At 39.2% G+C, this 22,798-nt stretch overlaps 1 protein-coding gene and 1 non-coding gene across 2 annotated transcripts; one reads left to right on the top strand and one right to left on the bottom strand.

The window, feature by feature from the left end:
- Positions 1 to 4,189: 4,189 nt before the first annotated feature.
- LOC125591064 lies at positions 4,190 to 4,296 on the top strand. The gene has a single exon (XR_007327046.1). It is a non-coding gene; the product is annotated as a small nucleolar RNA R71 (small nucleolar RNA).
- A 3,409-nt stretch (positions 4,297 to 7,705) lies between these two features.
- On the bottom strand, positions 7,706 to 9,226 carry LOC106394760 (transcription factor PRE6). Its single transcript, XM_013835314.3, has 2 exons — positions 8,785 to 9,226; positions 7,706 to 8,158 (listed from the first exon to the last, which is right to left on the bottom strand). The coding sequence occupies exons 1-2, from the start codon at positions 8,911 to 8,913 to the stop codon at positions 8,003 to 8,005; spliced, it is 285 nt and encodes a 94-aa protein (XP_013690768.1). The 5' UTR covers positions 8,914 to 9,226; the 3' UTR covers positions 7,706 to 8,002.
- Positions 9,227 to 22,798: the final 13,572 nt, after the last annotated feature.

Below are 22,798 nucleotides of genomic sequence, written 5' to 3'. Positions count from 1 at the left end.
GAACATCTTGATCACCACTCTAGAATCATTGGTAGGACTTGCTACAGCTTCTACCCACTTGGAGACATAGTCAACAGCTACAAGGATGTATTTGTTGCCAAAAGATGATGGGAATGGTCCCATGAAATCAATACCCCACACATCAAACACCTCCACTTCTAGAATTGAGTTTTGAGGCATCTCATTCCTTTTGGTGATGTTCCCTCTTCTTTGGCATGAATCACACCTATAGACAAAGTCTTGAGTGTCCTTGAACATATGAGGCCACTAAAACCCAGCTTGTAGCACCTTTGAGACAGTCTTGAAAGTAGCGAAATGACCTCCATAAAATGATCCATGACAGTGTGTGGAAATCCCTTCAACTTCTTCTTCTGCTACTACTCTTCTATAGAGTTGATCTCTACAAAGGATGTAGAGGTAAGGCTCATCCCAATAGTATCTCTTCACATCTTTGTAGAACTTCTTCTTGGCGTATCCGTCAAGACCCATTGGCTCTCTTCCATAAGCTAAGTAGTTCACCAGGTCAACATACCAAGGACCTTTCTCTTCAGTTGCCTTCACCTCTTCAAGCTTCTTTCCAGTTTCACAAACCGCTACCACTGCTCCAATTGCCATGATCTGTTCCTCTGGAAGCCCTTCATCAATAGGGATCCCACTATCAATCTTCAGTCTAGACAAGTGATCAGCTACACCATTCTCGACTCCTGGCTTGTCTCTGATCTCAAGGTCAAACTCTGGTAGCAGCAAGATCCACCTCAACAGTTTTGGCTTAGCATCCTTCTTGGCCATGAGATGTCTCAACGCAGCATGATCAGTGTAGACTATGACTTTTGACCCAACCAAGTAGCTTCTGAACTTCTCAAAGGCATAGACAATGGCTAGCAGCTCCTTCTCAGTTGTAGCATACTTCTTTTGGGCTTCATCAAGAGTTTTACTCGCATAGTAGATCACATGAGTCTTCTTGTCCTTCTTTTGACCAAGAACAGCTCCCACAGCATAGTCACTAGCATCACACATGATCTCAAAGGAGAGATCCTAATCTGGTGGCTGCACAATGGGGGCACTAACCAGCTTGTCTTTCAACTTCTTGAATGCTTCCAGACATTCCCAATCAAAGTTGAATGCAGCTTCCTTGCATAAAAGCTTAGTCATTGGCCTTGCTATCATTGAGAAGTCTTGGATGAATCTTCTATAGAATCCAGCATGACCAAGGAAGCTTCTAATGTCTTTAACCGTCTTTGGTGGAGATAATCCAATCATCACTTCGATCTTGGCCTTGTCTACCTCAATCCCCCTTTCTGAAATCTTGTGTCCAAGCACAATCCCTTCCTTAACCATGAAGTGACATTTCTCCCAATTCAGCACAAGGTTTGTCTCTTCACATCTCTTGAGGACCCTGCTAAGATTGGAAAAACAAGCAGAAGATCCATAGACAGAGAAGTCATCCATAAATACCTCCACAACATCCTCTATAAGATCAGAGAAAATAGACATCATGCATCTTTGTAAAGTGGCTGGAGCATTACATAGCCCAAATGACATCCTTCGATAAGCAAAGGTACCATAAGGGCATGTGAAAGTCGTTTTCTCTTGATCATTTGAATGTATGGAGATTTGGAAAAACCCTGAATACCCATCAAGAAAACAATAATAGGGATGATTTGCAAGTCTCTCTAGCATTTGATCAATGAATGACAATAGAAAATGATCTTTTCTTGATGCTGAGTTAAGTTTTTGATAATCTATGCACATCATATGTCCTGTTATTGTTCTTGTTGGTATTAGTTCATCGTTATCATTTTTTACCACAGTAATTCCTCCTTTCTTTGGGACAAGATGCACAGGAGACACCCATTTGCTATCCGAAATAGGATATATTACTCCTGCATCTAAGAGTTTCAGAATCTCTTTCTTAACAACATTTTTCAAGTTGGGATTCAACCTTCTTTGATGTTCTATAGAAGTCATAGATTCATCCTCTAGATGTATCCTATGCATACATAAAGAAGGCGATATCCCTTTAATATCATCTAGTGAGTAGCCTATTGCCTTTCTATACTTTTTAAGTTCATTCAAAAGTTTAGACAATTCATCTTCACTAAGCTCACTACTCACTATGACAGGGTAAGTTTCATTAGGGCCAAGGAAAGCATACCTTACACCATGGGGAAGAGGTTTAAGCTCCACTTTTGGTGCCTTGAGTTCACTCCAATCATCCTCTTGGAGGTTCTCCTGTTGAGTGGACGAGGAAGCATGGTGAGCCTCATATGTAAGCTCCTCATTATGACCTTCACCACTAATCCCCTTGTGAGAATCCAGCACATAGGCATCACTTTCCTTGTTCTTAATCACTTGGACTTCTCTCTCAATTGTTAAAGCATGCTGTAGAGAGTCTTCAAGTGCCAACTCCTCTAGAAGCTCATCAGCTAGAGCATCCATTTCATCAATGTAGAAAACTTGGTTCTGGATGGTTGGCTTCTTCATCACTTCATTGATGTCAAAGTGGAGAATGTTCCCTTGTCCAAGATGAAGATCAATCTTTCCTTGTCTAACATTCACAATAGCTCCTGCTGTGGCTAAGAATGGTCTTCCAAGGATCAAAGGGTCTTGGGCTTCCTCCCCCATCTCCAACACAGCAAAATCAGTAGGGATCTCAAAGTTACCAACCATCAGGGGAAGGTCTTCTAAAATACCAACATGAATCTTCACTGATCTATCAGCCAACACCAAAGAGAGTTTACACTTCTTGTATTGAGTAAATCCAAGCTTCTTTGCAATAGACAAAGGTATCAAGCTGACACTAGCCCCAAGATCGCACAGACACCGTTCAAATACCATGGGTCCTAGAGCACAAGGTAAGGTGAAACATCCTGGATCCACTAGCTTCCTTGGAACATCTAACCTCTGGATAATGGCACTGCACTCGTGGGTAAGGATCATCATGCCCTCCATCTCTTTCTTCTTTGCAGCTACAGCATCTTTCAAGAATTTGCTGTATTGAGGAACCAGCATAAAAGCATCAATGATGGGCATTGTGACCTGAACTTCACTCATTTGTTTCTCAAAGAGTGCCTTGTACTTCTCCAATAGCTGTCTTTTGAATCTCTCAGGGAATGGTAGCTTTGGCTCATAGGGAGGAGGAACAAAAGAGGATTCCTTTGTTGGAGTAGCAGTTTCACCATGTTTCACTGTCCTCTTCTCTTCTCCAACATTTCCTTTACCCTTAGCTTCAACAATCTTTTCTAGAATTTCTTCATCAACCTTCTCATCTACAATCACCACTTCATCATCAATGTTGATAGCCACCTCCCCACCTTGCTTTTCACCATCCTTGGTGAGAATTCTTGGAGATAACTGTTTACCACTCCGTAGGGTGATTGCTTTCATAGTTTCCTTGGGATTTTGCTCTGGCTTTCCAGGTAATGCCCCTTGTTGGCGACTTGGTTGAGAATTCATTAAAGCAAACTGGTTCTTTAAATGTCTGATCTTGTTGTTGAGCTCATTGTAGCTTCCATCAATCTTGGAGTGAATGTTTTTGAACTCATACCCCATTGTCTTCTCATTCTTTGCCTGAAAACCCAAAAGTTTTTTGAACATTGCATCCACACTTGTATCTGAAGCTGGAGCTTGGGAAGAACTTTCTTGAGCCTGAGTAGACTAATTGTTGTTATTGTTGAAACCAGGAGGGGTGTTTTGTCTAGGTTGATAGCTCCCTTGCTGAGTGTTTTAATTTTGTTGGTATCCTCCTTGCTGGTTGTTAGAGTAGGACCTTTGCTGGTAGTTGTTGTACTGAAAGTTAGGCTCCTTCCTGTACCAAGAACCATTGTTGTTGATGAAGCACAACTCTTCTTGGCCTTCCAAACCATTAACCTCATTGATCTTGGGAGGAACCTCTTGAATAGGACCACACACAAAGTTCATCTGCTCTTGCTTAGCTTGGTTGGAAAGAAGCAAGTCAATCTTCTCTTGCAAGGACTTGATCTCTTTCTTTGTCTGTTGATCATCACTTCTGTTGACCCTATCATACTCCTGACTGTAGACCGAGTCACTCTTAGCCATGTTCTCTACCAGTTCCTCTGTCTCTTCCTCGGTTCTCCCCAAGAAGAAACCATTGCTGGCAGTGTCAAGCCTGTTTCTGCACTATGGTAGAGTTCCTCTGTAGAAGGTGCTAAGCAAACTCTCCTTGCTGAAACCATGATGAGGGCATTGAGACCAATAGCCCTTGAACCTCTCCCATGCTTCACTGAAACTCTCTAGACCTTTCTGTTAAAACCCAGAGATTTCGTTCCTGATCTTAGCTGTCCTTGAAGTAGAGAAGAACTTGTCTAGGAAAGCTCTCTTACACTCTTCCCAAGTAGTGACAGTGTCACTTGGAAGAGTCTTCTCCCATTGGTGTGCCTTGTCTCCCAAAGAGAAAGGGAACAGCTTCAACTTGAAGGCATCTTCAGAAACACCATTTGTCTTGGACAAGCCACAATACTTATCAAACTTGTACAAGTGATCAAAAGGGTCTTCAGCAGCAAGACCATGATACTTGTTGTTCTCTATGGTGTTGAGCAGTCCTGACTTGATCTCGAAGTTGTTGTTCTCCACTGTTGGTGCTCTGATTCCTAACCTATGACCATTAATGTGAGGTTGATCATAGGCTCCAATGGCGTGAGCTTGGCGCGGTGGATGTTGTGGCTGGCGCTGTGGTCGAAGGTGATCAGCTCTTGGATCAATGCCTCCTTGGGCATCACCATCTTGAGGCAGATTCTCCATATCAATCCCCAACCTTTGCAAGTGAGCTTGTTGCTCTACTTCTCTTCTCTGTCTTGCAATCTCCCTCTCAAGTGCTCTAATGTCTTCAACTCTTGGAACTAGGTTTGTTGGACCTCTGCTCCTTGTGTTCATACACCTGAAATCCAAAGGGAGAAAAAAAAAGAAAAGCAATAACACAATTAAACAAAAATTGACTTAGTCTCAAGCAAATGACTAAATCCCAATGTCACAATCAACTTAGAATTTGGCAACGGCGCCAATTTGATGATATGAATTTCAAGGCTCCTAATCAAATGTTGTAGAATAAAGGATGTCAAACCAGTTCTAAGTGATTCTAAAGCAAAGGGAATGCAAGATCATGCTTAATCTAAGTGCTATCAATTGGTGAGATGATTTTTTGAACTAGAATGCTACTAAAATGCAATAAAGGACAAAGCTTTCTTTCTTATGAGATAAGAGAACTCATAGGCTAAAGGAATTGACCTTGGGTGATCAAGTTTCGATCTAAAGGTGTTAACTTTCAACCAATCTATCTACCTTAGACCTAGACACCATCTTAAACAAACTCTATCTTTAGATGAATGTTCATTTACTAAGATAACTCAAGCATCAAATCTCTTTGGTTGAATGTTATCTAAGTAATCATTAATCTCAAGTCTACTAGTCATCACCTTTAACAACAAATCTCTTTGGTAAATAATGTTAAAAGCTTAGGAGAGTTGGTTCAAGCATTTCATCAAACACCTTTCAGGTATGAAATGCCTAGAGCTCAACTTTAGAGAGGCCAACTCTAGAGCTGCATTAAAAGCACTCTACTAGCAAGGAACAAGATGGATCTATACTAAAACACCTTAGATCTAGCTTAATCACCCTTAGTCTCCTTAACCCATGAATCCAAAGATGACTACTCACTACTCTTCATGATGAGCCCAAGAATCAATGACGATTTGGTGCTAATCATGATTAGTGATCCCAATAATCAAGCAATCACAAGAGAAATTGATCAAGATAAGATCTTTCACCTAAAAGTTCTTTGTGATTAGATAGAAAAACAAGATCCCCTCCAACATTAGGTTTAGAGAGTATTTATATGACTTCTAAAAACTAATGGGCTCAGTAAACAACCTGAAAAGCCCAAATTAAACATAAATTTTAGACCATAAGATAAGACGCGGCGCGGGTACACTAGGTCGCTCCCATAGGTCGCTCCACGTATTTTGCTTCATTTCTCCAAATCGCGCGCGGGCACGTGACGTCGCTCCCTCAGGTCGCTCTACATCTGGAGCGGGTTAATCACCTCGCTGTGGTACGTCATTCTGATATGCTTGCTTCTCGTCTTCAAACTGCGCGCGGGCATGGGACGTCCCTCCACCAGGTCGCTCCACATAGTGAAAGTTGTCGACAAGAGGCGGGGCTCGGAGGGGGTGCTTCACCCCGGTGCAAGAGGCCGCGCTGTCTTTGTTTCACCTGGAGCGGGTGTCGTAGGTCGCTCCCGTAACCCACTCTGGTGCTCTGCTCGCTCAAACAACACTTTCCACTCCCTTTTTTTTATCCCAAATGCTTCCAAGTACCTCTAAGAACTCCAATGGAAACTCCAAGACCTGATAAAGACTTATGCAATGCAAAAAGGAGACTAAAATGCATGATCCCTAATCTAAATGATCAAAACATGCAAGAATAGAGAGTTAAAACAATGTAAATATGCAAGATATCAACCTTCGGCCTTAATCCCCCTAGGCCCGGAACCAGCATTTGCATGTACCTATTACGGCCCTGGACACTCCTCCCCGCCCGATACTCGAACTCGTGACCTCTCAGACAAATGTCTGAGGTGTTACCAATTTATCTAGCTCATCCGGGTTATTTCTATGAGATATTTAATAATGTTCAATAGAATCTCAGTTCTAATCTTGAACAAAACTTGTAACTCTGTCGGCAATCACTATATACACATACAAAAATGTTATTCTCAGTAGTTTATGATATCATCAGACTTTTTCCTTTAATACTTGCGTTTTGTAAAAAGGACATGACCTTTTCTCTACGGTAGGCAAAGGCTTCTCTTTTTAACGGTCTACAAAAAAGTCTAGCTGTGTTATAGAAAGAAAAAGACCTCACATAGTCACGTATCAAAATATACTTATAATCTTCTTGCATTCCATTCATTTCTCGTATATGTACCACCACATAAATATGTACATATGAGAAGCTGCTTTCCGAATTTTCGCGAGATATGAAATTCATTTGATACATTTTAAAACAATCGTCTTTACATGTTAAAATAAGTTATATATTAAATACATCACGCTAGAAAGGGCTGAATTTTTTTTCAGTCAAAAAAAAAAAAAGATCACACGCGAAGAATTCTAATTTTACCACAAATTTGATATTAATTTTCAAATTTGTTTTTAAAGAATAATTATTTTCATAAATAAATTTATGAAAAAATACTAAACTAATTCTACTAAATAATTAGAAATATTTTAAAATTATTTATAAGGGTTTATAGTCCAGTTTCGCCCTCTAAATCTTAAATCTTAAATATAATTGCTAAATTCTAAAGTTAAATGTTATAAAAAAATATATTAAGTGTATTTTTGTAAAAATAGTATCTAACTTATGGTATTTTAATTTTCAAAATTATTTCTCATCACACATTGATGATCACATGCAAGATGATTTAAATAAAGTGGCAAGGCCATAATATACACCATAGATAATATTTATATTCATAGAGTCTAAACTATACGATTTCGATAACATCAAGATTTTCGTCTGTTTATGTCCATTTAAATTCAATCACAACTTCTCCACGTCTTTATATTGTATACATATGCATACTTCCAGGCAGAACTATATTTATTCAAGGAAATTCAAATACACACATGCATGTATAAAAGTATCTAAAACGAAAGTTTATAAAGTTGATTATTTGTAAGAAAAAAAGAGGAAACGGACTATCCCATTAATCATAAATATTAGAGGATCTCACGATACACAGGCTACTATACATCCTGGTCTGGACCCTCACAAACAATTAAGATGCATACATACTCATACATACATAAATTCATAAACCACATATTATACATAATATATGAGTTGGCCTAACAATGACCCGAAACCCTAGCTATATCATAATATTTGAAGTAGAAGGAAACAAAGACTCATAATGATAAGAAGATAAACCTCCCTGATGGAAAACGAACATTCGTAGTTCTCAGATTAACTAACGATCATTTTAATAATCAAGCAAGCTCCTAATGATGGCTGCTTCGGCGCTGTTGTCGTCCGTGGAAGCCAAAAATTCGGACAATCGGTCACTGAGATCATCAACCTCTCTGTGTAAGTTCCTGATGTAGTTGCAAGTCTCTTGTAGTACCTTAGATGCTGACACCTGTCCATTCATTTTTATATTATAAATATGAGTGCAATATAACAATCATCTAGCTTCTCATAAAGAGTACATGACGACATGTGCGACTGCTTTTTTATCCTATATAGCAATTTCATAATTCATCAAAATTTAATAAATAGAACGAAATTCTCATGATTACCACTTCAATGTTCAGAACGGTATAAACGGCCACCATTTAATAAATCCTATTTCTCATCTATTTTATGTCGAGTATTTAGGTAAAGAAGACTAATGAGGAGACATGGAGTTAAGGTACGTGGAAGTAGGAAGGGAACAAACTGAGTCCCACACCACCAACTTGTTAATTTAAATGCAAAAGACGTTCAAGGAACAAAAGAGATAGTATTCATACGAATAAACGAAGCTGTGAATTAATGTTACTCTATCTACGGATTGTTAACTGTAGGCCACATGTACTTTACACAAGACGCCGTTGGATTACATCATGCATATTAATTGGTTATATACACTCCACGGTTTGATTACATTTGAACTTTTCTAAGTCCATGGGCTAATTACTTGATTATATGTCATAGGGAACATAGGTTTTCTTATATTTGCAAGAGATATATAATTGTAAAAATGGATATTAAAAGTGTATATACCTTGTCAGAACGGCGGCGGCGGAGTTCAGGGATGAGGTGTTGAAGCTTGGTAACTAGATCGGAAATTTGATCGTCAGAGATTCTTGAGCTCCCGGACTGTCTTGAACATGATGATCTTCTGCTCGACATCTTCTTTCTTGATATATGTTAAATGTCTTTGTGTGTATGCGTGTGTGAGAGATAGAGATAGAGAGAAAGCAATGCAGGAAAAATAAGTAGTTGATGCGTCAGAGTGAGAAAGAGAATGAGAGTGGAGAAAGAGAAGATTGTCTTGAAGAGGGAGGAGCAATGTGGATGTGTTTTTATAATGCAAATTTATGAAGAGAGAGAGAGAGAGAGAGAGAGAGAGAGAGAGAGAGAGAGAGAGAGAGAGAGAGAGAGAGAGAGAGAAGAGAGAGAGAGAGAGATAAGATGAAGAAGAAGATGGAGAAGAGACAAGACAAGTGCATGGAGATAGTGTGGGTTATGTTTCTGTAATAAGAGTGTCCTTATCTTTCATCTATTATATTATTTGTTCTCAGTTATTTTTCATATCGTTTTTTGTAACACCCTTTTACATTTTCGTTTAGTACAGAAAATACTGTTTATTTGGGGTAAAAGCTTCTATTTTCTAAACTTACTTTCTCAAGAGACTAGAGTCTTTTTTTTTTGTTTTTTTTTTTGGTTTGCTAACTGAGACTAACGTCTTGATTGTTAACACATCATGATGCTCGTGGACTTTGTTCTACTGTAACACCTCTATATAGCTCGTAGTACAGCTATTTGGATCACCGGCAGAAACATCATATATGATGTCCTAATGTAAACATTTTTTGACATTTTGATTTGACAAAGGAAGTTGGGCTATCTTAGTAACAAACTTATCACAATCACATATTCAGATAGTCTACAAATAAACATTTGGTTTGGCTCTTAGCAAAAAAAAAAAAAAAACATTTGGTAAACAGTATTTTATCACTAACACTCAATAAGACTGGTAGCCTGAAATAAGAAATACTTGCATACAATATGTGCATTGACCCTTATCCGCATATTGGTTACTCATATTTTCAATATTGAGAAAAAGGAATCATGTACCTTTGAAATTCCAGCAATGGTTATTAAGTTAAAGTTGATGCTACACCATGTGAATAGCTCGATAGAAAGAAGGTTAATTAAGTGGAACAGAAATAAAAGAAGTTAAGAGAAACAAATAAAAACCCCACGTGGTTGAGTTTTACACATGTATTAGTAACTTAGAATCAGATGATCTTTTATTTATTTATGATTTGTTTTTATAATTTGAAGCCATCTTTGATTTAATCCACATATAGGACCAAATCAGTCAAGATGGAGATCATATCACTTAAAACCCCATATATATTCTTTGTGTCTAACGTTCGACAATGGACTAATCCGCACTTCATCTAAATTCAAAAGCAAAACAAAGATAGTCCATGGTGCTACAGAGCTTCTAAAATTTGGCCAAGTAGAGTTAACTCACTGCATAATTTTTGGTTCTACATATCCGAGTAGTATAAACAAATGAGAATACAATGAATTACAACGAGGGAAAGTGACGTAGAAAGAAGATAGGGCCAAAAATGGATCAAGTGGGGTTGAAAATGGTAAAATGTGTGTTTATCGCCAAACTAAACTGTCCCGCTTTGCTTCTCTCTCAGCCAGCCTCACCATTGCATTCCCACGTTATACGTATTACTTCCTTGTCCCCTTTAATTTTTAATCACTTCTTGATCCTTTTCTATTGTGTTTTCTTATTTCAAACTCTTACATTTATTTATGGATATTTCTATGGGTTTGGATCACAGATATTTATAACTACGTTCTTTGTACACATTTTGATGTAACATCCAAATACCTGAAAATATTTCACCTTAGACATAATAGACAGAGATACTTTGGAGCTAGTCTGATATGCAGAAAGCGAATGCCAAGCCTGGTTTAGTGCAAACGAGTTGATACCACCGGTAGTGCAAAACAACAACAATGAGGAAAACCAAGTCTTAAGCTTGGGCAATATTTGCCTCCTGGATGGATCATGGACAGCTTCCGATAGCTTCAGTGGATGCGGATGGGCTTGGATGGATAGCGGGGAGAACATACAACTTATGGGTACACGGAACTTCACTCGATGTGAATCAGCATTGCATTCTGAGATAGAAGCATTGCGCTGGGCGATGGAGAATATGCTTCAACACTCGCCATGTCAGAGCTTTGGAACAGACTGTAAGGAGCTGATTGCTATGATAAATGAACCCCAAAAATGGCCAAGATTTGCGATAGAATTGGATAGAGACGTTGCAGATCTGCTTTCCGAACTTCAAAATCATACATGTTCCACGAGTGCGCAATCAGTTTTCGGACTTTTTAGCTAAGACTGCTAGGACATTTCGGAGAGAGTTACTTTTTATAGGTTGTTCTATTCCGGTCTGGTTACCCAGACCACCTCAAGCTTGAGTAATAGAATGACCGTTCGACGTCAAAAAAAAAAAAAAAACTCGGAAGACTAGTAATCTATAGACTCTTGAAGTTAAAATACGGATCATGTTGGACGTTACACTTGACAACTCCGATTTCTCAAAAAATTCCGTCAACGAAAATTTAATTTTCAGTAGCATGTGGTATATATAGAGTTAGGTGTTTGATTATCAATTCCATTCCGTTTGTTGATTTTTATCATGTGCTAGATGTTTGATCACCTACGGTCTTATATATTTATCAATTATCACATAAAATAAACTGATACGTATATATTATACTTTTAGCTAAATAATGAAAAGATGTATTTTGTTTTATTAGTTAGGCTTGTATTGGCTTAATTTAATTTTTGTTTGATATCAATCCAGTTTGAAAATTAGTATACATGTTTGGTTAAAGCTACATGACATACTTGTACAAAAAACTAGATAAACATCTTGGATTGGTGTGAAAAGAAACATCTAACTGGAAGCGACCATTTTGGTACAGGTTCGGATATACAATATTGATACATACATGTGGCCTAAAATACATTGTTCAAACACACATTTAAAGCTCTAAAACACTATAGAAATTGGATCTCAGTTAGACTATTTTGATTCGTCCAAGTCAAAATTGGAACGAGATTTAAGGGTTTAATTGGAATAGGAAGGTATACGTATAATGCTGCGGTTAATTCCGGCGAAATGAATACAACGTGCATATGCTATTAATGAGACCTAGACCTACCCTTACACGCAATTCGATATCAGTAGCTTTCCTATTAATTAGGAACCACAACATCTCTTAATTTTACGCCGTTTGTGACTTTGGTTACATCATTAAAAACCACAACTTTTGTCCTTTTTCTAGACAATAGAGTATTCATAGAAACAATCGAAAAGATTATGCCTCGAATAAGTACATGAACTAATGATGTTAACTAAATGACTATAGTAAGTACTAAGATAGTAAGATGGGGGTATTTATTATTTCCTCTGTTCCATAGTTTCATAATATTCCCTCCACTTTCTAGAAAAAAATGTTGTTTTAAAAATATACTATTTCCGTTCCCGAAAGTAAGATTTTCTTCTTGTTTCACAAAGATAGATTGTCTATATTTTTAAGGTATTTTTGTATACTTTTGAGAAACATTAATTACAAATATTTGAATTGATTAGATTTAATTGGTGGAGAGTAATTGGAAAGTGTAAAAAAAAAATTAAATTGTAAACATTTATTATATTCTTAATATGCATGAAATCTCTAGAAAATCTTACTTTCGGGAACGGAGGTAGTACATTTTTTACTTTTTCGATGTAATGTTTAATGAAAAATTTCAAATTTCAAAAAAGTTAATGGTATTTATTGGATTTCTATTCGCTAAAAATTATGAAAAATTGTTATTCACAAAAACTATGTATTTTACAATCAAGTTTTATTGTGTTTTTTAATACGTGTGAAAAATCTAAAATATGTATTTTTTTTAAACGGAAGAAGTATAATAATATAAGATGTTTTGTTTGAATGTATCATAATTAATAAACAAACTTTTTTTAGAAGATAATATTATTAATAATATAAATTAAAAACAAGTTAACCAATTATAAAAAATGCAGTAAAATGTTATTGATTAATCAACATTCAATAAAATTAAAATATTTTATATTATGAAACAGAGAGAGTACTTATTTTTGTAAACATGTGTACTATTTTTCAGTTTGCTCTCTGTTTGTGGCAAAGGCAAACCCTAGACCAACCGATCTAAAGATTTTAATGAAAAAATGCTTATCATCACAAAATAGTTACGCGCATTTGATAGTATGGGTCAAAGGGTTTAAACAATTCGAGGAGCCGCACATTGTTGACAGTCAAAGACATATAACGATAAAACCAACCCATCCACCGAGATTTTAAAACATGGCGTTGTCTCGCAATCTCTGTTTACTTATTTCATTTACAAATAAATATATATAATATGTTATTATTTTATTACGATATACATATGGAGTACAGAGAATCAATGGTAGATAACGAGGATGCGTGTAACACGCGCATGTCCTTCGGTATTTCACTTTCTTTTTACTGATGATAGTTTTTTCTTATGTAAAGCAGAGCTCCGTGAATGTGAAGAAATAATGAAAGTAGTCAGAAAATATGGCAAATCATCTGACCAATGTATTAACTTTGACAAATCTTTTTTACTCTTTGATAAAAGGATTAATGCAGCTACTAGGCAAGAGATTAAAGATGTCCTTAGAATACATAATGATGGTGGGATGGAGAAATATTTGGGAATCCCAGAGGATATTATTGGCTCAAAATACAAACTCTTTACATTTCTAAAAGATAACCTGATACATAGGGTAAATGGTTGGACTGGTAGATGACTCTCAAAAGGAGGAAGGGAGGTAATGATCAAATCCATTTTGCTCGCTCTGCCAACATACGTTATGTCGACATTTTTGTTCCCATTGGAGATTTGTGAAACCTTGCTAGTGTCATTGCACATTTTTGGTGGAGCTCGAACCCACCAAAAAGAGGTATACACTGGGCAAAATGAGAAAATGTTTGTTTACCTAAAGAAGAGGGTGGGATTGGATTCCACTTAATTCATGAGTTTAATCTAGCACTATTGGCAAAACAATTATGGAGATTGGTTCGGCACCCTGATTCGCTGGTTGCCCGAGTGCTGAAGGGCAGATATTATAGGATGACCTCGCCGTTAAGGGCAATCTCGGCAAGTGGCCCATCATATGTGTGGACAAGCATTTACGCCGCAATTTTGAGTCTAGGGATTAGACAGAAGATTCATTCTGGTTATGAAGTCAAGGTATGGGAGGATCCATGGATTCCAACTACGTCTGCTAGACCAGCTACACCTGTAGCGCCAGTGATGCACCCGAATATGAGAGTTAGTGACCTCATTAACCAGGAAACGAAGGAATGGGATGTAGGGTTACTAGAGGATTATGTTCATCCTGAAGATATACCACTCATTTGCAGTATGGCCACAAGTTCTAGTCATCGCCGTGATACATTCAGCTGGAGTTACACGAGGAATGGACAATATATGGTTAAATCTGGATACTGGGTTGCTCAAAATCTATTGAAGCCAGAAGAGGAAAAGAAAGTGCTGGAACTAAGTATCACCAAGCTTCAAGCCTTTGCTTGGAAGCTGAAAGCGCCAAGGAAGATGTGTCATCTTATTTGGTAATTGATAACAAGTCAGGTGGCCGTGACAAGGAATTTAGTAAGGCGGAATATGAGGTGTGATAATTACTGCCCGAGGTGTGGAGAAACAGAAGAATCTGTAACTCATGCAATATTTGAATGTCCACCAGCTCTCCAAGTATGGTCCTTATCAGCAACTCCTACAAGTCCAGGGATATTTCCACTGCCGAGCGTCTACACAAACATGGATTATCTATTCTGGAGGAAGAATATTATCATAGAGTCAGACCAAGATAGGGATCCTTATCCTTGGATAATATGGTATATTTGGAAGGCTCGTAATGATAAACTTTTCAGGGGTATAGATAGAGATCCTTTGGAGCTAGTTCGACATGCAGAAAGTGAGTGTCAAGCATGGTTTAATGCAAATGAGATGATTGCACCACTAGGTCAGGCCAACAGTAATGAGGTGAAACAAGCCTTAAGTTTGGGTAGTGTTTTCCTGTTAGATGGATCGTGGACAGCTTCTGACAGATTTAGTGGATGTGGATGGGTCTGGATTGACAGCGCGGAAGACGTGCAACTTATGGGAACACGAAATTTCACTTGATGTGAATCAGCACTACACTCGGAGGTAGAAGCACTGCGACGGGCGATGGAGAATATGCTTCAACACTCGCCGTGCCAGAGCTTTGGAACAGACTGCAAAGAGCAAATCACAATGATCAAGGAGCCTCAGGAGTGGCCAAGCTTCGCGACAGAATTGGAGAAGATAGAGACGCTGCGGATTTGTTTCCCGGACTTCAAGATCATCCATGTGCCACGAGCGCGCAACCAATCCTCTGATTTTTTAGCTAAGACTGCAAGAACTTTTCGAAGGGAGTTACTTTTTATTGGTTGTTCTATTCCGGTCTGGTTATCCAGACCACCTCAAGTTTGAGTAATAGAATGGCCGTTTGACGTAAAAAAAAAATACGTATGGAGTACAGAGATGTATATATGGAAAGGGTTATTATGTAAATGGTGTTACCCTAGCTTTAGGTTCCTACGTGAACTATATATTGTAGTTTCCTATCATCTAATAAAAGTACATTCCACATTCTACATGGTATCAGAGCCCAGATCCTAAATACCCTAAACTCCTAATTAAAATTAAAATTAAAATTAACCCTTCCGACCGGGTATAAAGGTCATGATTAACCCTTCTAACCGGGTATAAAGGTTGTGTTAAACTCGCTCGACCGAGTATCAGAGTCGTCGCTCCTAAAAACCTAAAAAAAATTCTTCCAAAATCCTTTTCTCTTACGCTAAACACAAACACCATGACTTCTCCAGCACACTCCGAGATCACAGTCAACTCGCAAACCATTCTTAACATCAATATATCCAATGTTTCTAAACTTTCAGCCACAAATTACCTCATGTGGAGCCTCCAAGTCCATGCTTTGATTGATGGGTATGGCCTCATTGGCCACCTTGATAAATCTTCGGTGATACCATCACCCATGCTCACCATAAACTGTGAAACAACGGTCAATCCAGATCACACAGTCTGGAATCGACAAGATCGGCTGATTTATAGCGCTCTTCTTGGAGCCATCACTCTCCCCATTCAGCCTCTTGTCTCGAAGGCAGAGACTGCTGCTCAAATTTGGGAGACACTTGCCTCCACGTACTCTAAACCCAGTCGTGCGCATATCAAGAATCTGAGGAACCAATTGAAATATTGGAAAAAAGAAAACAACACAATTGATGTCTATGTCCAAGGTATAACGACTAGACTGGATTAGCTAGCTATTCTTGGGAAGCCAATGGATCATGAAGATCAGATCGATGCAATTTTGGATGGATACCTGAGGATTACAAGACGGTGATCGATCAGGTTGAAGGTCGGGAGGTGCCTCCAACGATCACTGAGATTCATGAAAAACTGCTTTATCATGAGGCTAAACTTGCAGCCGCGGGATCTTCCTCGATTCTTCCGGTCTCGGCTAATTGGTGCACCAAAAGAGTCAGCAGGGTCATCACTCAAACAAAAATAAGCACCATGGAACCTTCTACAACACGTCACCGCGACAGAATTTCAACAACAACAACATGAATCAGCAGCAACATAGAGGATCGAGACCTTACCTTGGAAAATGTCAGATCTGTGGTACTCAAGGGCATGGGGCCAAAAGATGTCCTCATCTCCAAAGCTACCAGGCGATAACACAGCATAATTCGTTTACTCCTTGGCAACCGCGTGCAAATGTAGCTGCAGCAACACCATACACTGCCAATAACTGGTTACTTGATAGTGGAGAAACGCATTACATCACCTCGGATTTGCAGAACCTGTCCCTGCATCAGCCATATGATGGAGGTGAGACAGTTATAATTGCCGACAGATCCAACAAGTCCATCACACATACTGGTTCTACTATACTACCTTCTTACACTAAATCTCTTCAATTATATGATGTTTTATGTGTCCCAAACATACATAAGAATCTACTATCAGTGCATGGCTTATGCAATACTAACCAAGTATCTGTTGAATTCTTTCCCTCTTCCTTTCAGGTGAAGGATCTGAGCACGGGGACCCAGTTAATCCAAGGCAAAACTAAGGGAAAGCTATATGAGTGGCCGACTATGAGAACCTCACCTACGGCCATGTCTGCTTCTCCATCACCTAAGGCTACACTATCCTCTTGGCACTCTCGTTTGGGCCATCCTTCTATTTCAATTCTCAATAAAAAAATCTCAAAATTTTCTCTTCCAGTTTCTCAAATTTCTCAGTTATCTTCTAAATTTATGTCTTGATCAGATTGCATGATCAATAAAAGTCACAAACTTTCTTTTTCAACTTCTAGTATTACTTCTACCCGACCTCTTGAAGTTGTTTTTACTGATGTCTGGTCTTCTCCTATTCTATCTAATGACCAGTTTAAGTATTACCTTGTTTTAGTTGATCACTACACAAAATATACTTGGCTTTACCCTCTTAAACTAAAGTCCCAAGTTAAGGAGATTTTTGTAGCCTATAAAGAGTTGGTGGAGAATCGTTTCCAGACAAAGATTGGCATTTTATTTTCAGATAACGGAGGAGAATTTATAGCATTGAGAGCTTACCTTCAAAGTCAGGGGATTTCGCATCTTACGTCGCCTCCCCATACGCCAGAACACAATGGTGTTGCGGAGAGGAAGCACCGGTATGTGGTGGAGACAGGGCTCATGTTACTGTCTCAGGCGTCGATGCCAAAGATATACTGGTCGTTTGCGTTTGCTGCGGCGATCTATCTGATAAACCGCATGCCGACTCCCAATCTAAACTTCAACTCCCCATATGAGAAACTGTTCGGGAAGGCTCCCAATTACGACAGACTTCGGATCTTCGGATGTCTATGTTTTCCCTGGTTACGACCCTACACGAACCACAAATTAGACGATCGCTCAAAGCCGTGTGTTTTTCTCGAATATTCAACGAGTCAAAGGGCATACCTGTGTCTTCATCACCCCCACTAGAAGAGTATATACTTCGAGACATGTCACCTTCCAAGAAACGAGCTTTCCCTTCTCGATTGCGTCATCGTCTCAAACTCCAATCAATTCTGAAGAAGATTCTAGTTCGAAATTGAGCTCTCATCCGCCGGTCACTCATGTCCCTCTACACAACTCGTCGGTCCCGTCTCTGTGATTGGATCCTCACCCGTCGTCATCATCGATTTCATCGTCTCCGGCATCACCACAACAAACTCAGGTATCGTCTTCTACATCTCAATCTCCTTCTTCTTCTCCCTCACATTCTGAGCCTACTGCTCCAACTGATAATGGGCCCAATCCCACGGCCCAGACAACACCCCAAACCAACATACAGCAACCCAATCCTCTTCAACCCACACCCAATATCCAAATCCATGATTCTCAGCCCATTGAACCACAAATTAGCTCACCACCAAATATTCAAAATACCCAAAACCCACAAAATCCTTCATCAAACGTGTCTACAGAACCAGTTCAAAATCATCATCCTATGCAGACAAGAGCTAAGAATCTGATTGTGAAACCAAACTCCAAATTCGGTTTCAATGTTACGAAGAAGTACTTGACTCCAGAACCACGGACACTCTCGCTCAAGCTATCAGAGATGAAAGATGGCGCAAGGCCATGTCACTTGAATATGATGCTCAGATCAAACATCAAACGTGGGATTTAGTTCCATCAAATCTGTCACAAAACTTGGTGAGCTGTCGATGGGTCTACACAACAAAATACTTACCCAATGGAGAGGAAGAGCGACCTAAGGCACGCCTTGTAGCTCGTTGACACACTCAGCAGTATGGTATTGACTATGGAGAGACTTTCAGCCCTGTCATTAAATCGACAACAATCATATTAGTTCTAGACATTGCGGTTCATAAGGGTTGGCAGATCAAGCAGTTAGATGTGAATAATGCGTTTCTTCAAGGCGAGCTTCAAGAAGAAGTGTACTTGACTCAACCTCCGGGATTCATTGACGGTGATAAACCAACTCATGTGTGTCGTCTCAAGAAGCCAATATATGGTCTGAAGCAGGCTCCTAGGGCCTGGTACTTGTCTCTCAAACAACATATGCTTGATATTTGTTTTCAAAATTCCTTGTCCGACACGTCATTGTTCACTTGCAACTATGGATCACATCAGACGTACATATTAGTGTATGTCGATGATATCGTAGTTACTGGTAGTGACACTCGACATATAGCATCTGTTCTTCAATCATTGGCGCATCGGTTTTCAATCAAAGATCCCATTGATCTACATTATTTCTTGGGGATTGAAGTCACACGATCTCCGCAGGGTCTCCATCTGATGCAACGCAGGTATATACTTGATCTGATAACTCGCACAAACATGGTGGATTCAAAACCAGTCTCCACGCCGATGCAGACAACTCCAAAGCTCACTTTACACGACAGTCCTACTGTCTCTGACCCGTCTCAGTATAGATCAGTTGTGGGTAGCTTACAGTACCTTGCTTTCATGCGACCCGACATCTCGTTTGCTGTGAATCGCTTGTCCCAATTCATGCATAAACCTACTGAAAATCATTGGCAGGCCGCGAAACATGTGCTCCGCTATCTTGCCGGTACACCGAGTAATGGCGTGTACATGAAGGTTGGATCGCCTCTAACACTTCATGCGTATATTGATGCCAATTGGGCAGGGGATAGCGATGATTATGTGTCGACAAATGCCTATGTTATCTACCTAGGCTCTACTCCAGTGTCATGGTCCGCAAAGAAACATAACGGCTTTGCGAGATCATCAACGGAAGCGAAGTATAGGGCCGTTGCGAATACCGCTTCTGAGCTTCGTTGGATCTGCTCTTTGCTTCAGGAACTTGGTATTAAGATCCCTGTTGCTCCAGTAATCTACTGCGATAACATTGGGGCAGCATATCTTTGTGCAAATTCAGTTTTTCATTCCCGAATGAAGCATATCGCTATTGATTATCATCTCATACGGAACATGATTCAACTTGGTATGGTCAGGGTGTCACACATATCTACAAGAGACCAACTAGCGGACGCCTTTACCAAACCACTCAGTCGTCAGCAGTTCCTGCTTGCAATATCCAAAATTGGTGTCACTATAGTGCCTCAATCTTGAGGGGGTGTATTGAGTATAGAGATGTATATATGAAAAGGGTTATTATGTAAATGGTGTTACCCTAGCTTTAGGTTCCTACGTGAACTATATATTGTAGTCTCCTATCATCTAATAAAAGTACATTCCACATTCTATAATACACATATGCAATTGCTTCTGGAAATGTGTAAGGACGATACTCCAGAGATTTTTTTATATTATGTACTAAACAACGTTCATGGGAGTTCGGATGAAGCACATGAGATCTCCTTAATTTTGTTTGAATATTTCTAATAAACTTATTAATTAGTGTAGGAATACGTACGTGTGTTGTATGTGGCATCCTTTTTTGGTAGTTTGGCCTACATATAACTAGTTTGGATTTAGGTAGGATCAGGATTCGTCGAGATCAAAACCGATTGCGTTCTACTTGTTTGTAAGATTAGGTTAAAGAAATTTATTATATAGTTGATCTCTTGTAATGATTTTCCACGAACTTGACTCCAGGTCGACCACATAGATCAAGAAAAAAAAGTAGAAACCTTTTTTACTTTAGATTCATAAAATCATATATGTATTGCTAAAACAAAATTAATTGAATAGGTTAAGTAGGTATTTTGTCCGCATGTAGAGGCCCAGTAAAGAAATTAAATTTCTCATATATATATTGATGAGAGGATTATATTAGAAAGAACTGCACTTTTTTACCAACAGTTTTGGGATATAGTCAAGGAGGATTTAACTCTTATGGTTAATAAATTCCTTCTTGATGGACATATAGCCAATGGTCTGAATGATACAAACATATGTCTTATCCCAAAAACAACTAAGCCTAATAATATGGCTCAGTTCAGACCCATAAGTTTGTGTAATTGTAGCTACAAGATCGTCTCTAAGGTCTTATGCCAGAGACTAAAGAAAGTCTTGCCAGGATTGATATCAGAAACTCAGTCAGCCTTTGTTGCTAGAAGACAGATTTCAGATAATATCATGATAGCTCAAGGAATGTTTCATGTCCTAAGAACCAAACCGAGTGGACGTAATAAGAGGATGGCCATCAAGACATATATGAGTAAGGCATATGATAGGATGGAATGGTCGTTTATCGAAGTTGTGATGCGAAAGATGGGATTCTCTGAAACATGGATCACTTGGATTATGAGGTGCATTACGTCGGTTAAATATAAAGTTCTTATGAACGGGCAGCCAAGAGGGAATATTGTCCCAGGTAGAGGTTTGCGTCAAGGAGATCCTTTGTCTCCTTTAATTTTTATTCTGTGCACGGAAGCGCTCGTTAGCCTTCTCAATCATGCAGAGAACCAAGGGAAGATAACAGGGATGCGCGTTACACGCGCATGTCCTTCGGTATCCCACCTTCTCTTTGCTGATGATAGCCTTTTCTTCTGTAAGGCGGAGCCCCGTGAATGTGAAGAACTAATGAAAGTAGTCAGGACATATGGTAAAGCATCTGGACAGTGCATAAACTTTGACAAGTCTTCTTTACTCTTTGGTAAGAGGATTAATGCAGCCACCCGGCAAGAGATTAAAGACACACTTGGCATACACAATGATTGAGGGATGGGAAAGTACTTGGGAATCCCAGAGGATTTTAGTGGCTCTAAATGTAAACTTTTTGCATTTCTAAAGGATAATCTGATGCATCGAGTCAATGGTTGGACTGGTAGGTGGCTCTCTAAAGGGGGAAAGGAAGTAATGATCAAATCCATTTTACTCGCTCTTCCGACATACGTTATGTCGACGTTTCTGCTCCCATTGGAGATTTGTGAAAACCTCGCTAGTGCCATTGCACAATTTTGGTGGAGCTCGAATCCACCAAAAAGAGGAATACACTGGGCGAAATGGAAAAAAATGTTTGTTTACCAAAAGAAGAGGGCGGGATAGGATTCCAATTGATTCATGAGTTCAATCTAGCACTACTAGCGAAGCAACTATGGAGACTGGTCCAATACCCTGATTCACTGGTTGCCCGGGTCTTAAGGGGGAGATATTATAGGACGACCTCGCCATTAAGAGCGACCTCTAGTAGCAGCCCATCATATGTGTGGACAAGCATCTCCACCACAAGGAAGCTTCTACTACTAGGGATCAGACATAAGATTCATTCTGGTTATGACGTCAGGGTGTGGGAGAATCTGTGGATTCCAACGACACCTGCTAGACCAGCTAGACCTGTAGCGCCTGTAATGCACTTAAATATGAGAGTCAGTGACATCATTAACCAGGAATCAAGGGAATGGGATGCAGGATTACTAGATAATTATGTCCATCCTGAGGATATACCACTCATTCGCAGTATGGCCATAAGCTCTACTCATCGCCGTGATACTTTCTGCTGGAACTACACGAGGAATGGCCAATACACAGTCAAATCTGGATACTGGGTTGCTCAAAATCTATTGAAGCAAGAAGAGGAAAAAGAAATATTTGAGCCAAGTATCACTAAACTCCAGGCCTTTGCTTGGAAGTTGCAAGCGCCAAGGAAGATGTGCCATCTTGTATGGCAATTGATAACGGGTAAGGTAGCAGTAACGAGGAATCTAGCAAGGCGTAATATGAGGTGCGATAATTATTGCCCAAGATGTGGGGAAATAGAGGAATCTGTAACCCATGCAATTATTTGAATGCCCTTCAGCATTGCAAGTAAGGTCTTTATCGGCAACTCCTACAAGTCCAGGTATATTCTCAGTGGCAAGCGTCTACACAAACATGGACTATCTTTTCTGGAAGAAAAATAATATCATTGCACCAG

This window comes from Brassica napus, chromosome C7 (assembly GCF_020379485.1).
Source record: "Brassica napus cultivar Da-Ae chromosome C7, Da-Ae, whole genome shotgun sequence".
In the NCBI taxonomy this organism is placed as follows: Eukaryota; Viridiplantae; Streptophyta; class Magnoliopsida; order Brassicales; family Brassicaceae; genus Brassica; species Brassica napus.
This window is presented reverse-complemented; position numbering and strand designations above follow the sequence as displayed.

Excerpts from the sequence above, each read along its gene's own strand:
- LOC106394760 (XM_013835314.3), bottom strand. The coding sequence starts at position 8,913 with ATGTCGAGCAGAAGATCATCATGTTCAAGACAGTCCGGGAGCTCAAGA. Across the intron at positions 8,159-8,784 it reads GCCGCCGCCGTTCTGACAAG|GTGTCAGCATCTAAGGTACT; the intron begins GTATATACACTT and ends ATGAATGGACAG.